The sequence below is a fragment of the Diachasma alloeum genome, unplaced genomic scaffold, assembly GCF_001412515.2.
Source record: "Diachasma alloeum isolate Michigan unplaced genomic scaffold, Dall2.0 Dall_scaffold_01163, whole genome shotgun sequence".
Classification (NCBI taxonomy): Eukaryota; Metazoa; Arthropoda; class Insecta; order Hymenoptera; family Braconidae; genus Diachasma; species Diachasma alloeum.
Window position 1 is genome coordinate 51,575 of NW_021681273.1, and position 15,584 is coordinate 67,158.

At 35.6% G+C, this 15,584-nt stretch overlaps 1 protein-coding gene across 1 annotated transcript; it reads right to left on the reverse strand.

Annotated features, from left to right (window-relative positions):
• Positions 1-124: 124 nt before the first annotated feature.
• Positions 125-12,964, reverse strand: LOC107045993 (zinc finger CCHC domain-containing protein 8 homolog). Its single transcript, XM_015268419.1, has 5 exons — positions 12,552-12,964; positions 9,151-9,687; positions 8,475-8,688; positions 3,086-3,257; positions 125-972 (listed from the first exon to the last, which is right to left on the reverse strand). The coding sequence occupies exons 1-5, from the start codon at positions 12,854-12,856 to the stop codon at positions 491-493; spliced, it is 1,710 nt and encodes a 569-aa protein (XP_015123905.1). The 5' UTR covers positions 12,857-12,964; the 3' UTR covers positions 125-490.
• Between the last annotated feature and the right edge of the window lie 2,620 nt (positions 12,965-15,584).

Consider the following 15,584-nt stretch of genomic DNA (forward strand, 5'->3'; position numbering starts at 1 on the left):
GGCGAATGTGGCTTTATAATCCGAGCCGAAGGCGAGAATTATAATCACATTCGCCAGATAATGCTTTTATCGCCGTGTGATATACGCTATTTTATGTCGTTGGGCCCGAAAACCGCGATTCTAACCTCGCTTCGCTCAGTTAGATCGCGGTTTTCGGGCCTAATGACATAAAAATTATTTCTGTACGAGAGTTATCTTTTTTCTGAGACTTTTTTTAGTGAGTAAATTTACAATGGACAATATCTTTTAATAATTGATTCTGAAATCATTCATTACCATGTCATTTTATAAATTTAAGAAGGAAATGAACCGTTATTATGCCGTTATTACGCGATAGTTTTCAGCTATTTTCAAATCTTTAGTGATATAATTTGTCATTTTGGTGTCTGTTTTTAAATTCGAACTGATGAGTGAAAAAAAAATTATTCATTAATTTCGTCTGTTTTCATCTCTGTACATTTTTTTCAACGAAAAAAAAAACATTTTTCCATTACTTAGGAGTACTAGAAAGTACTCCCCTCACTTTCTGCAAAATTCCCGTCATTTTTTCGTACTTACCAGTGGAATTTGGTAAATTCTCAAAGTTTATAACATCACAAATGTCTTTCGAAAATTTTTCACTCGATGGTAATTTTGTAAAAGGGGATGTGCTCTGTAAAATTGGAGTTCCCAGCTCCACAGACTTAACTCCTCCAATTCTGTACAGATTTTCGGGTGTCCCAGGAATATTCAGACAAGATCTTGATGGAGATCCAGGATTAGATTGAGAGTTGGTATCCTCCAATGAGTCCAACAATTTCTGTTTCCTGTTTTCTAATTCACTGAGAGAGGGGGACGCAACTCCTGATGTGGAATCAATTGGAGAAGTATCCTCCTCACAGCCAGGAGGTGGAGGGAGTGGAGAGATCTCTGAATCGTCTGGAAGAGGAGGCACAAAGTGACCGTTCACTTCTAACAATTCTACAGATGTATCTGTAAATAACCATTTGTTCCAATTTGTGAGAGAATAATATTTTTTATGAGAAAATAATTGCTTTACATAGTAGAAAGAGCACTTTCAATTACATAGTTGGAAACAGCATTTTTTCGACAGAATTACTTATTAAATACAATGGAGGCCCTTCATTTTTTAACATATTTGATGATTTACTTACAAAAATGGTAATAATTACACTCTGAGGGATAAACGGCAGGATTGCGCCAAGAAAATAATTTCTTTTAAATCATCAAAGCCGGGTTTTTTGTGCCAAACATGCAAAGAGTGCACTGACATGAAATTTTTTTGGCGCAAAAATACATTTAATAGTTGCACAAAAAATTGCATTCTCTATGAGGTATTCCATGCCAAATGAGTCAACGGCTGACCCTCACCCTTTCGGAAATTGATCTCAATTTTTTCTACGATCGGGGACTAGAAAAACTGTCTCAATATTTTTCAGATTTTTTCGACAGCCCATTTCGGAGATATATGATTTTTTCTTTATTTTTTCGTTTTTTTTTCAATAACTCGGGTTCTATTCAGCCGATTTGATAGCAATCTTGTAACTTAGGGACAAAACATTTTTTGATAAATTGTTCTCTATATGAGATATTTTCATCTAGAAAAGGCACCTCTCGTGTGAATTATCCGCCTCTTGAGCCACATATTCCATTGTTGTCGAAAGCAAAGCACTTGTTCATGTTTGAGACTTTCAAATTCGAATCCAACAATTTCTTTTTTGGTAATTTTCAACTAGCGATTTTGTCGATCCAAACAAGACTTGTTTGAGAACGTGTTTGTTTTTTTCTCAGTGCATCCTTATTGTGCGATATACATATTTAATTCTAGTGAATTGAAATATATCAACACAATTGTACATTGTGCATTCTAAATTCTACACTGTATAATTTCAACCGGTAAATATTCAATTTTTTGTGTGTAATTCGGTAGGCACAATTCGAGTTACAAGTTGTAAATTTTTTTTTAATTACACATACTTGAATTATATATGTCGAATTACACACATTAAATTAAACACTCACAAGTTTAAATTGTAAAATGTGGAATTCAGTTCGCACAATGTGTAATTGGAACGATACATTATTATACATTTTGTAGAATCCATATTGTGCAATTAGAGTGCGGGGGATAACAATTTTGGAAGACAAGATCTTGATACAAAATATCGAATGTATCAAAAAATAAAGGGACTCCACTGTGTATAATAACTTGTCGTAAAAAATGCTGTGTCTGTGTTGAAGTACGCCCTCTCAAGAATAGCCATTTGAACAGCATTAATATTCCATTTTCAATTCTCAAATGTGGACTAATTTCAATCTTGAATTTTTTTTTTATTTTCTCTAGCAACGTGATTTTTCACGCTCTCAGGATCATTTTGGGTTCACAAGGTGCAGAATGCTATCAAATATCGGTGTAACCCCACATCGATAAAATGGGCACTTTTAGTGCGAACGTCCACAAATTTTGATTCTTCCTCTTCAATTTCCATTGTCATTTCATCATCGACATTTATCAATCTCATTTTATCATCAAAAATGATTTTCCGGTACAGGGAAAATTTTATTGGAATTAGTGAATGATCACAGAGATCTAATTTTCATTTTTCTGATGATTTTTTTCTAGATAAATAACTGTTGAGAAGCGAAGACAGAATTTCATTGCGATTTAAGTAAGAAATGAAAAAAGTGAACAAAAGTTGCCATCAACAAAGAAAAAATATTTACCTAGTAGAAAAAAATGGTGACGAACAATTGATGATAATATTAAAATGATTAACTCTTAAGTAGTCGCACAATGAGAGAATCCTCGCTGTTTTGCGATTTTTTCTTTTCACAAAAAAACATCATGAGTGAAAAATCCATAAAAAATTTCTATTTTCAAATATATCGAGCACATTAATATTTTTTTTTCAGATTTGGACTAATAAAGTATTAAAATCATTTGAAAACTCGACTCGCTGAAAATCCCCGTATTTAACCGCCAAATTTCAAAATTTTGCACCTGATGAGATCGACTTTTACAATAAACTCGTATGGAATAAATAATTTTTTTAGAAGAATATTTTAGAAATAAAAGATAAATTACCTTCTACAACGTCAACTTCCATTTCTACCGGTTCTACAAACGGCAAATTCTGAGATGTTCCACTTCGTTTCATTTTTTTCCTCTTGTATCCTTCTTCCACCTTTCTACCACTCATTTTCGCCAGCATGGTGTCTTTGGAATGAATTGCTCGCTGTTCGACATCCCAAGCAGCCTGAAAAATTCATCACAAATCATTTTTTGGAAACAATTCCTACAATGTGCACGAGGCTGGGTCATATTTCCAATCGAATAAATTTCGAAAACTTGTTGAAGTTCTTAAAATGAGAATAAAAAATTCTGCCAGCCAAACAACCAGAACTGGCCGTGTACATGTAATCGGCTATGGGTGCCAGATGAGATTGTATTTTCTATAACAATTATCCCACAACCGAAAGGTCTTAGCAATACTCAAGGTTGGGCATATCCTGGAGATGAAAGTTTTCGATGTGACATGGTCAATACTGGTAAATTACCTCCGGAGCGTCAAAAATGTCTAAAAGTATCAGAAACGTACTTAGAGGGTTACACAAGGGTTAAAAACTAGTGGCAGGCAGGCCGGACAATCCCAAACTACACTAAGAATGAGAAAGATTTTTGAGAAGCACGCATTACTCACATAAAAAAACTCCCGACTTGAAAATTTTCAAGAGCAATATATTTTGTACTAAGAAAAACAAATTTTCATCAAGAAACTTTGTACTTGTTCTAAAGATGAGGATAATTTCTCAATGACAAGAAAGCGATTTCTTATACTGAGTAAAATTGAATAAATTCATTTCATAGTTCTTCAGCCTTAATTCTAAAATATTTTAATGCAAACACCACTTGAATTGATTTGAGAACTCGTTATTCATATGAACCTATTGCTCTCATCTTTCGGGCAAGTATAAAATTTATTAGCGTAAAATTGTTTTTTCTTAGTGTGAAATATTGTGCGCTTGGTAATTTTCGAGTCATGAATTTCTTGATACAAGTAAAAATGTACTCCCCAAAAAAACTTGTCTTTTCAGTGCAGCGTGACACTGCCACAAGAGTCAACCACGAGAGGTAGACCGAGCAATCACAAGGGTCCAACGATCATGAAGATCAAATAGAACGAGCAAGAAGGACAATCACAAGGGTCAAACGGAAGTCGCAGGCCGGATAATCCTTTGTGATTGTCCTGATTTCCTGTTTCTCATTTTCCAGACTCGTGTTTTTTTGCGTGTCTCTCCTGTGGTTGAAACAATGACAAAGGTCGGGCGACCATAAATCAAGTGAAATAACCAGAAGGCTCTCTCGTTTGGACCTAGATATTATCCAGCCTGCCTCTGATGTTCAACCCTTGTGGTCGTTTGACCCTTGCGAATTGTCGTGACTGAGAAGTTTCATCCTCGCGACGCATAGCCCTTGCGAGGTATGACGTTTATGAGGTATCACTCTCGTGACTCTGGACTTTCGCAATCCCAGTAAAAATATCACGGTTGTCCATTATGCCAATAAAAGGCATCAAATAGGTTTCTGACATGTTGAAAATGTCGAAAACTCCATCCAAAAAAAGGTCGTCCTGAATCAAGTCGAAAAATCGGTCGGAACCAAGAGGGACTGAATCATGCCGGGAATCGACGGATTTCATGTCGAATCGACGGCATGAATCAAGTGTGACTCGGAGAGGTGCAAACCGACACACCTGTGTGATTCAAGTCGATTTTTCGACTTGATTCAGGTCGATTTTTCGACTTGATTAAAATTGATTTTTCGGCTTGGTTCAAATAGATTTTTCGACTTGATTCAAATCAATTCTTCGGCTTGATTGATCAAAGGGTTTCATCAATATCATGACGTGTTTATACGCCGGGGTGTAAAAGAGATTTTTCAACGGCCGAGGATTCTAAATCGGGGTCTTATGTAAATTTTACATAGGGGGAGGGGTTTGTCGAAGTGGAATTTCATTGATGGAGAAAGAGAACAGGTTTCGCGGGTTGAAGCCATATTCATACCAGATCTTCAGTTATTTTAAGGGAAGACTACTGTGAGTTTTAAAAGTCGCNGATGTGACATGGTCAATACTGGTAAATTACCTCCGGAGCGTCAAAAATGTCTAAAAGTATCAGAAACGTACTTAGAGGGTTACACAAGGGTTAAAAACTAGTGGCAGGCAGGCCGGACAATCCCAAACTACACTAAGAATGAGAAAGATTTTTGAGAAGCACGCATTACTCACATAAAAAAACTCCCGACTTGAAAATTTTCAAGAGCAATATATTTTGTACTAAGAAAAACAAATTTTCATCAAGAAACTTTGTACTTGTTCTAAAGATGAGGATAATTTCTCAATGACAAGAAAGCGATTTCTTATACTGAGTAAAATTGAATAAATTCATTTCATAGTTCTTCAGCCTTAATTCTAAAATATTTTAATGCAAACACCACTTGAATTGATTTGAGAACTCGTTATTCATATGAACCTATTGCTCTCATCTTTCGGGCAAGTATAAAATTTATTAGCGTAAAATTGTTTTTTCTTAGTGTGAAATATTGTGCGCTTGGTAATTTTCGAGTCATGAATTTCTTGATACAAGTAAAAATGTACTCCCCAAAAAAACTTGTCTTTTCAGTGCAGCGTGACACTGCCACAAGAGTCAACCACGAGAGGTAGACCGAGCAATCACAAGGGTCCAACGATCATGAAGATCAAATAGAACGAGCAAGAAGGACAATCACAAGGGTCAAACGGAAGTCGCAGGCCGGATAATCCTTTGTGATTGTCCTGATTTCCTGTTTCTCATTTTCCAGACTCGTGTTTTTTTGCGTGTCTCTCCTGTGGTTGAAACAATGACAAAGGTCGGGCGACCATAAATCAAGTGAAATAACCAGAAGGCTCTCTCGTTTGGACCTAGATATTATCCAGCCTGCCTCTGATGTTCAACCCTTGTGGTCGTTTGACCCTTGCGAATTGTCGTGACTGAGAAGTTTCATCCTCGCGACGCATAGCCCTTGCGAGGTATGACGTTTATGAGGTATCACTCTCGTGACTCTGGACTTTCGCAATCCCAGTAAAAATATCACGGTTGTCCATTATGCCAATAAAAGGCATCAAATAGGTTTCTGACATGTTGAAAATGTCGAAAACTCCATCCAAAAAAAGGTCGTCCTGAATCAAGTCGAAAAATCGGTCGGAACCAAGAGGGACTGAATCATGCCGGGAATCGACGGATTTCATGTCGAATCGACGGCATGAATCAAGTGTGACTCGGAGAGGTGCAAACCGACACACCTGTGTGATTCAAGTCGATTTTTCGACTTGATTCAGGTCGATTTTTCGACTTGATTAAAATTGATTTTTCGGCTTGGTTCAAATAGATTTTTCGACTTGATTCAAATCAATTCTTCGGCTTGATTGATCAAAGGGTTTCATCAATATCATGACGTGTTTATACGCCGGGGTGTAAAAGAGATTTTTCAACGGCCGAGGATTCTAAATCGGGGTCTTATGTAAATTTTACATAGGGGGAGGGGTTTGTCGAAGTGGAATTTCATTGATGGAGAAAGAGAACAGGTTTCGCGGGTTGAAGCCATATTCATACCAGATCTTCAGTTATTTTAAGGGAAGACTACTGTGAGTTTTAAAAGTCGCGGATTATTGGAGTGAGACTTTTCATACGTTGAAGATCGATTATATAGATCTGAAAATGAATAATTAGAGCAAAAAATTTTTTTTTTATTATTCGTTTACCCGAAAACGTTTAAAATGCCAAAAACAGTCCAGGGCCTCCAATTTTTGAGCTACGAATAATTTTTTTTTCTCAAAATTTTTGGAAAAATATTTGGAATAACAATTACGAGCTATTTTTTTTAATTCACCTCTTACATGGCGAAATTTGCTTTTTTTGTATTTTTTTACACAAATAGTGAATTTTTTTATATGAAAAAAAAAAGAAATCAGTTGTGTAGGAGTTGAATTCCAAAAAACGGGTTCGTAATTGTTATTCCACACATTTTTCCAAAAATATTGAAAAAAAAAATCTTTTGTAGCTCAAAAATTGGAGGCCCTGGACTGTTTTTAGCATTTTAAGCGTTTTCGAGCAAACGAACAATGAAAAAAATTTTTTTTTGCACTAATTACTCGTTTTCAGATCTATATAATCAATCTTCAACGTATGAAAAGTCTTACTCCAATAACCCACGACTTTTAAAACTCACAGTAGTCTCCCCTTAAAAGAGAATCGTCATCCAAGGTGGCTATGCGATTAAATGGAAATGATAATTCGGTAAAGTGTCGCAATACACGACTCCAAACTAATTGCAATAATTTATGCATCAAACTCCATGGCTTATCAATACAAACAATAATATAAATTCTAAAAAAGTCGCTCTCCAACACAAAGGCCTAGTGCCTCAAGAATATGTTGTGGTCGGGGATTTATGGTATTTGCACGCACAGTTCGGATATTATTCAGTCGTGTTTTGGTGTTGTGATGAATTGAGTCTCTGGGACGAGTGTCTAGTTATTATTTGTGTGGTGATTTGGCTCTGCTTCAGGACTGAAAAATTATTTAACATCTTGCTGACGAAAAAAAATCCATAGATGCGATTAATTCTGACATCTTAAATATGGATTTTAATTGATTGATTACAATATCTATAAATGGAATAGTTATGTGGCTATACATCCTCAGAGATTTCACAGCTATTTTAGACACAATTAATATGTGACCTTTTGCCGCTTGAAGGACAGTGGAGGAAAAGGTTTGTCAACAAAAGTTTAGTCAAGTTGTATTAGGATTGTTGGTGTCGTTTAAGTTCTTCTCAATTTTATGTTGTTGAGTAGAAAAGTGGATTCATCTTAACCGAGACCAATCTTCCGGTTAATTTTGGGTTCTGTCACTTATTTCATTCCATAATCATCCATACGTCAACAATAATTACGGAAAAATTACCAGCAATTTCGATTTTTAGGCAAAATAAATAGAGAGGGGTATTGTGTCACATTATCGATAATTCTACCCCCACTCCTCCGTAAAAAGTCAAATACTGAATTTCTATTGGTTGCCATTCAGATGAGGGGATAATCTGTGAAATTTGAAATTTCATGATTCTTTTCCTGTGATTCGAATTTTATGTAACTCTCATAAAAAAGACTACGAACTTTCCACGAAATTTCGATTTTTTTCCAACAGTGTATCTCTACGACTTGGACTAACTGTCGATTTGACTCGAATCAAGCAGAAGAATCGATCTGAATCAAGCCAACGTCAACTTGAATCAGTGTTTTTTTTGGGTGTATATTATACTAGATACACAGAATAATATTTTATTATAATACAGTGTAAGTTTAGCGGAATATAGACTTCAAAAAACGCTACACTGGATTTTTCAAAAGTGGATGGTTTTTATAACATTGACTCACATCTGAAGTTCCCGGTGGCGCTGGAATATTAAATCCAGGGTAGTCATGGATCTTCCTTATATCATACTTATCCCTGGACTCTGATGTAAATATTTCGCCTTGCTCTTCATCTAGCTCCGTTTCTCTTAATCCTTCAGAGTTATAAAGATTTATACCAGAGTGTTGGAGACGAGCTTCCTCCAGCCACCCTGGGGGATAGCCAAGTATTCTCATTCTATATTCATTAGAAAATTATAAATTAATCAATTTACTCCAAAAAACGGAATCAGCCAAAAAATTAAAATTAGGGTTAACAATTAGAATCTCTTCCACTTTAAGAATGATTTGCATTGCCGATTTGTAGTAACATAATTTTCCTATTCAAACATATAGCAATAATCAGACAAACTCGCAGACGTTTCGGTAGTAGCAGCGCTTTAATTGAAAACAAATTTTTTTTTAGTGTAAAATTAATAAATGAATTAATGATGAATTCGCTTCGATTTTTCTTGAATATTTGCTGTAAAAAGGATTTATATTAAAAAATAGCTGTCAGCTGTTAGTCCATAAGTGACCCAACTTTGTTATCTGGTTCCTCAGCAAGCATCACCAATAACTAAATGCAGCATTGAATCTATCGCCGTTATTAATACATTTTTTTTAACACGAAGAAAAAAATTAGTTAAAATTTTCATACTTGTAAATGTGTCTGGGAAGTTGATTATCAGCCAGTCCTAAAGCTCTCCTCAGTTCTTGGCTCAAAATTCCAGGTTTGAAATGATCGAACTTTGTGTCTTCGTCCACATGATACCTGACAGACTTAGGACCAGTCCTATTATTGAAATCCTTCCTGTTCTTATTAATTTCCACAGAATTCCGAGGCACGGGGCAGTCACGTAAATTGTGATTTCCCAGACAATTAAAGCAATTGAGTTTTGGAGCTGCCTTTTCCTTTTCTTCTACTATGTCAGGTACGTCCTCTACATCCTTGAGGACTTTTTCGAATTTTCTGCCATACGTGGGAACGTCGAGACTCTCTTGAGCGTGAGGATTGCTATCGATCATGAAGAGAGTATTGTCTGTAGCTGATACCAATCCATTTCCATCGAGCTTTCGTTTTTTGGATTTGTTTGAGGGCCAGATGTCCAGAGTAGGTTTCGAGGCATTTTTGTCTTCTCTAGCTTCACCGAAGATGAGTTGAGTGAGAAAGTCCTGAATTTTCCATTTGTATTTCCTGAAGAACATTGGAGAAAATAGAGGGGTAATGGAAAGCTGAAGATGAAATCAGTAGCGAAGTCGAGAAGAATAACGAGTCGATTCAGTTCTTAGCTGAATTTTTAAGGTATTCACAGAGAAGAAACGTTGTTTGAGTTTCTAAAACCAAGTTACTGATTTCGAAAGGCTTATGATTCTAGAAGCCATTGTACTGAGGATATACAACTAATCACTTTCTAAAACTAATTTTGGTGTTTCGTGGAAAAAGGCGAAAGAATGAAAAAAAAATTGGAAAATTCATGGAAGAAATGTCTGAGTATGCTGCATTAGTGAGAATTTTTTCACATTTTTTTTCAGATCTCAATCTCACGAAGCCGACGTTACCTTTTATCGTAAACTGTGAAGCTTCGCGGAGATTATACCTCGCGAGGGTCACACCTCGTAAGGGTCATACCGTGTAAGGGATGAATTTTACAAGGGTCAATCTCATTATTTATTGATTTCTATTGAATTCGTCGCGTCATCTTTTGTCTTGACATTAAATTGTTTCATTCAGCATTCTTAAATGAAAAAACTAATTCAATTGTCTTTGGTAGCTTGTTTGAACTCTTCAGAACAAAATGGCTCTTTTCAGGTCCAACTAGGCTTTTCCGGGGCTCCAAATAATAAAGTGGAGAATCCAATAAAGCTCAATAGATAATGAGATTGACTTTCTCACGATGGAGATGACTTGTGGCTTTGGTCTTTTGCAACGTTTGACCCTCGTAAAATTTACTCTTTATGAGATATGAGGCTCATGTTTTTGAGTTTCTTAAAACGCTTAATCGTACATTATGTCACCAGGCGATGAAAGTATTTTACTCACATGAGTCAGAAAATTGTTTTATTACCGTGTGACCTACAACATTTTATGTCTCTGGGCCCGGAAACCGCGATTTAGTCGAGGGAATCGATGTTAAGATTGCGGTTTTACGGACGTAGGGACATAAAATAACATTTTATACCCCAAGTACCGAGAACCTCGGTCTAACCGAACAAAATAAAGTTAAAATTCGCGGTTTATCTTTCCTCAGGACATAATATACTATTGTTATGATACTAGGAACGGCGGCGCGCTTCGTGTGCGCAAGATTGGCTAGTGATATCTACATATTATTTTTGATCACTAGGTATTTATTCATTTACCAAAACGGAGTTAATGTGCGCTTTTATTATGGTGCAATTTGAGAATAAATTTGAAAAATGATCTTCAAAAATTTGCACGATAAAAAATTCACGTTGTAACGTTCAAGAATTTAGGTGCCTCTAAGAGTGAAATCGCTCCCATTTTCCAGTGTAGAAATCAAAATCTTCGGAATAAACTGTTCACTGCTGAAATTCACAATTTTTTGTTTTGTTTTTGTCTTTTAAAACGTTATTCTTCTATTTTTTTCCAATGTGCAAACATTTAAATTTATTGTTCATAATAATTCCATAATCATTTTTGTTATATCCAAAGGGTATATTTATACTTATACTTTTTTTAAATTTCAATATTCGAATTTTTCAACTATATCTTCCCGTCCATCTTTCCTGCATAGCTTAGGTATCACACATTATGCATACATATATACCGGGTGTCCCAAGATGATTTGGACGGCTAAATAATTAGCTACAATGTAGTTAATCGTGAAAATATTTCAGACCAAATTTATTGGGCTTTAAGGGGGAAAAATAATGAGAAGCATATTTTGAGCATAAGTGTTTATGTTTCCATAAAATTTTAGCATAAAATTTTCGTCTTACAAAAGTTGTAGTACTCGATGAGACAAATATAATAGTATCCCACATACAATATTTTTTTATGTTTTATGGGCTAATATTACAAAAAAATGAATAAGTTGTACTATGATCTATCAAATCAGGCACTAATTGGCCCATTTTGATTTGAAGGTCTGCCTAGGTAAACAAAGTTGAATGAGTTTAGAATGTTTTTGTCAACAAAGAATTATTGTTGTTTTGGTTGTGAAATAACAAAAAAAATTTCGAAGGAGATTACAATTGTGCTTCGAAGTAAATGGCGGAAACATTGAACAACTTGTGGAATAGTTCACACAGACGCGCGCTGTGAACAGAAATGTTAATTTGGACTTTTATTTTATTGTTGTCGATTTTTTGTAATGTTAGCTCAAAAACAATAAAATACTTCATGTGTGATACCATTGTATTCGTCCCATCGAGTAAAACTTTTGTACGGCGAAAATTGGTGGTCCCATTAAAAAAAAAATGAACTTATGCTTGTAGCATAGAAATATAATCACTTATGCTGAAAATATGCTTGTCCTGGTCACCCTGTATGTATCTATTTAATTATGTATTTATTTAGTCATTCATTTATTTATTTATTTATTTATTCATAAGCTCGGATAACCTTGAAGTATTCCTAAGTCTAGCAAATGCTTGGGGAAATAGATTGCAGACCAAAAATGTTTCACCTATTTTTTAACAAAGGATTTATGTGTCCAATACTGCGTCTCCGTCAGTCGGAATAAACTAAAACATTCCAATAACCGAAAATTGCAAACTTTTCAAAGTAATGTAAAAAATGTAAAAAACCCGTCGAAGTAATTTACGTAAATAACGTCGGCAAGAGGCGGTGTAATTTACCAACGTAATTTACACGACCAATCCTGCTGTCAAGCACTTGAAGTTGGAAATTTCGAAAATCCCCACAAAAACAAAAGCTGCGAAATTTTATATTTGAATATGATTCCTTTCTATTCTGCTCCGGAAGTAAATAAAATCAACATTGTTACTTCTCAAGATTTTGAAAAATGTTAATGGTTCCTGATTCAATATCGATTCTCGACAGGGAAAGGGGTCATTTCGCTCATTTCTAATTACCTCGCAGCATCTTTATCCCTGAAGATAACCTTTAAAATAGGGGCTTCGGTGCCATCTTCAGGTTCAGGAGGAACTTTCCGTGGCTCGCTCAGCTCTTCGATCGATTCATCAATGAGAACGAACCCCTCTGGAGCACTTCCCGAAGGCAGAGTTTCATTGAATCTCACCGATTTTTCACAAATTATCACTTCGTCGCTAACCTCACCCTCCTCCTCATCTTCCTGTTGATCGCATTTGATAGACTCTTGACTCGAGTCCAGACAAATGACGTCCGACTGGTAGCATTTATCATTGCGACCACTCATGAGCACAATTATTTATTCACGAAACCGAAATATAAGCATTCAACGATTAAATATGGATGGATTAATAACAATTGGAATTTGTTTTGGAGCGTCGGACTTTCTAGAAATTGTAAATAATGCAACTGTATTAGATTCCTAGGGTCTCTAGATCCCGCCATATTAACTAGAATTCAACGGCGCAATTTCAAATGATAAATTAGCAGACGTGCATTCTTGTACCGAGATGTAAGGGAGGGTGGGGCAATATAGACACCAGATTTAAGTAATGAGTTGAATTGAATCAAATCTACTATTTCAACTTCATTTGACAATTATAAAAACAAACACATTGTGATAAGACTGCATCGTAGGAGTTGTAAGGTAACGCAATAAAGGGGTAATATGGACACTTTGATTTCTTCCTCAATTTTTTGTTTCATCAATACTTATTATTTAATGTCTGAAATACTAGCCATGACTACGGTTTTTAAATTGAAAAAAAAAATCATTTTTGACTTTTGTCGTGGGGGATGGTAAACCAAATTTTTCTTTGCTCGTTTATCCTCCCCTCCCCCACTGTTTTATGGTGATTTCCTTTCTGGGTTGAAAAGTAGCCATCTCACAAATTTCGCAAATGAACAAAAGGTCAATTGTGTAGAGCGTGCAATTGTTCATTTAAAAAAATGAATAAGTTCAAAGTTAATTCAATAGTAGAACAGGAAATCCAAGCCTACTCTATATTTCAACTTCAATGTAGAATTTTATTAAGTTGAAGTTTATTTGTTAATGTGTCTTCCTCTCTAATTTCTCTCCAAAAAGCATACCGACATGATTCTGTTGGAAAATGGCTGTTCAAAATTTCCTTCTAGGGGCTACTCACTCCATAATTGAGTGACAACATGATTTCGAAATGAAGTCGACTTCGGGTAATTTCAGCGGTGATTTCAGTAATTTCGGAAAAAATTATCTCGGTGATTTCGAGCGTAACGGAAGGTGATTTCATGATTTCGAATGATTTCATTAATTCGAAATCAGTGATTTCAGAAAAATAAAGTTAGTGAATAATAGACGTGGGGCAAAACGGGCTGTGTCAAATTATGAAAATCAAAACTGGCAATATTAACTGGTAAATAATAACGAATTCGTTTGATTCTACTTCGCCAATCTTGAGCTATTGACGATGAAAAACGGTCCATTTTACCATTTCACTACGACAGTGAGGTTGGCATTTTATTATCATCATTGGCAGGTGTATCAATTTCAAAATTACGAATTACTTGGACGTTTTGTACTATGCCAGTGCGCTACTGATTTTAGTGATTTCAGACGATTTCACGTGATTTTGAAGTGATTTCGGAATAATTTCATACCAGAGTAGCGCCGTGATTTAAACCTGAATAGGACCAACTTATTCGGGTGTCCATTTTACCCCGCTCTTGAATAATTTTTCGGTTGTGGATCTTGCCAAGACACAATATTTTAAATTCAAGTATTTAAAATGTTTGCAAATTTTTTTTGAGCGTCCATTGTATTCCATCTTATGCGGATTAATCAGGTGTCCATATTGTCCAATGAAAGAATGTTAAAAAATTTTCAAAAAACAAATTTTCGCAAATTGTTTGTGTCCATTTTACTCCAAATGTCGATATTATCCCACTCACCCCTATACAGTAGACTCTCGTTATAGTCGCATTTCCCCTCATATCGATTTTTTCGAGCTCGAGCGCTTCCCCCACTCCGTACCACCTCCGAGGTGTGGATTTAAATGCCCCTGTTTTCTCGGAATGGGCTTTGTTTTGCATTTCTAAGAAATTCGGGAAATAAAATTTAGGAAAAATGAATTTGCGAGAGAGAAATTCAGTTCACTCTTGACTGTCACGAAGAGAGGGTCATAATCCTGCTTTTTATTTGAATGAAGTGAATAAATTTCGGAGTGTATTGAACAACGCGATGTTATTAATATTTCTATTCATTTCATTAATTTACTAAAAGTGTTCAACGCAATTCATTTTGTTAATTTAATAAAAGTGTTTAATGAAAATAATTTTTATATTTAATAAATATGTTCAATGCAAATTGAAGAGAAAAATAATTGGAGTAAAATTTATTTTCTTATCGCTCCCGATTCCCGGAATTTAGGCTTACCGTGAGCGCCTGGTGGGGGAAGAGAAATACAGTCCCATTCTCAGAATCGGCTGCCCCTACAGCCCCGTGAGTGCGACTATAACGAGAGTCTACTGTACTAATCGTTTCCTAGTGGCCATTCACCAAATTTAAGTAGAATATAAGGAGTATAAAATGTAAACCAATTGCAACTAGTTAGTTGTGTGAGGCTAAAGGAAAAACTGAAACAGAAATTCTATCGGAGATATGCTGAAAGGGTTTCACAGAGAATATACCAGCATTTGTCCTGCATTGTGGGCAACTCATTAAGGGGATACGTTCCCTCTATTCGTTATGGTTATATCGTCACTCAAGATAGAGAGACAAGCACCATCAAGTCGATAGGTTGGTGAAATTTAAGTCTTCACTGGGCCTTGGGACCCATTGAACAGTTTCTGATATATGACGAAGTATGGAAATAACTAGGGAAAATTGGGGACCCGATCAATTGTACCCTATGTATACCCACGAAAAACTTCATTTTTTCCTGGTTTTACCTTCGAAATGCTCCTTGCGCCGTTGTTTTCATACCATTTAAGTTTTTGAAGTGAAACTTCTTTAGGGAGGGTACGAAAAATTTCAGCGC

Bases quoted from the DNA above. Each gene is read 5' to 3' on its own strand.
- LOC107045993 (XM_015268419.1), bottom strand. From the start codon at position 12,856: ATGAGTGGTCGCAATGATAAATGCTACCAGTCGGACGTCATTTGTCTG. The intron at 8,689-9,150 runs GTATGAAAATTT...TAATGAATATAG, and splicing joins CTTCCCAGACACATTTACAA to AATGAGAATACTTGGCTATC. The intron at 3,258-8,474 runs GTGAGTCAATGT...TGAATTTTTCAG, and splicing joins CGCCACCGGGAACTTCAGAT to GCTGCTTGGGATGTCGAACA.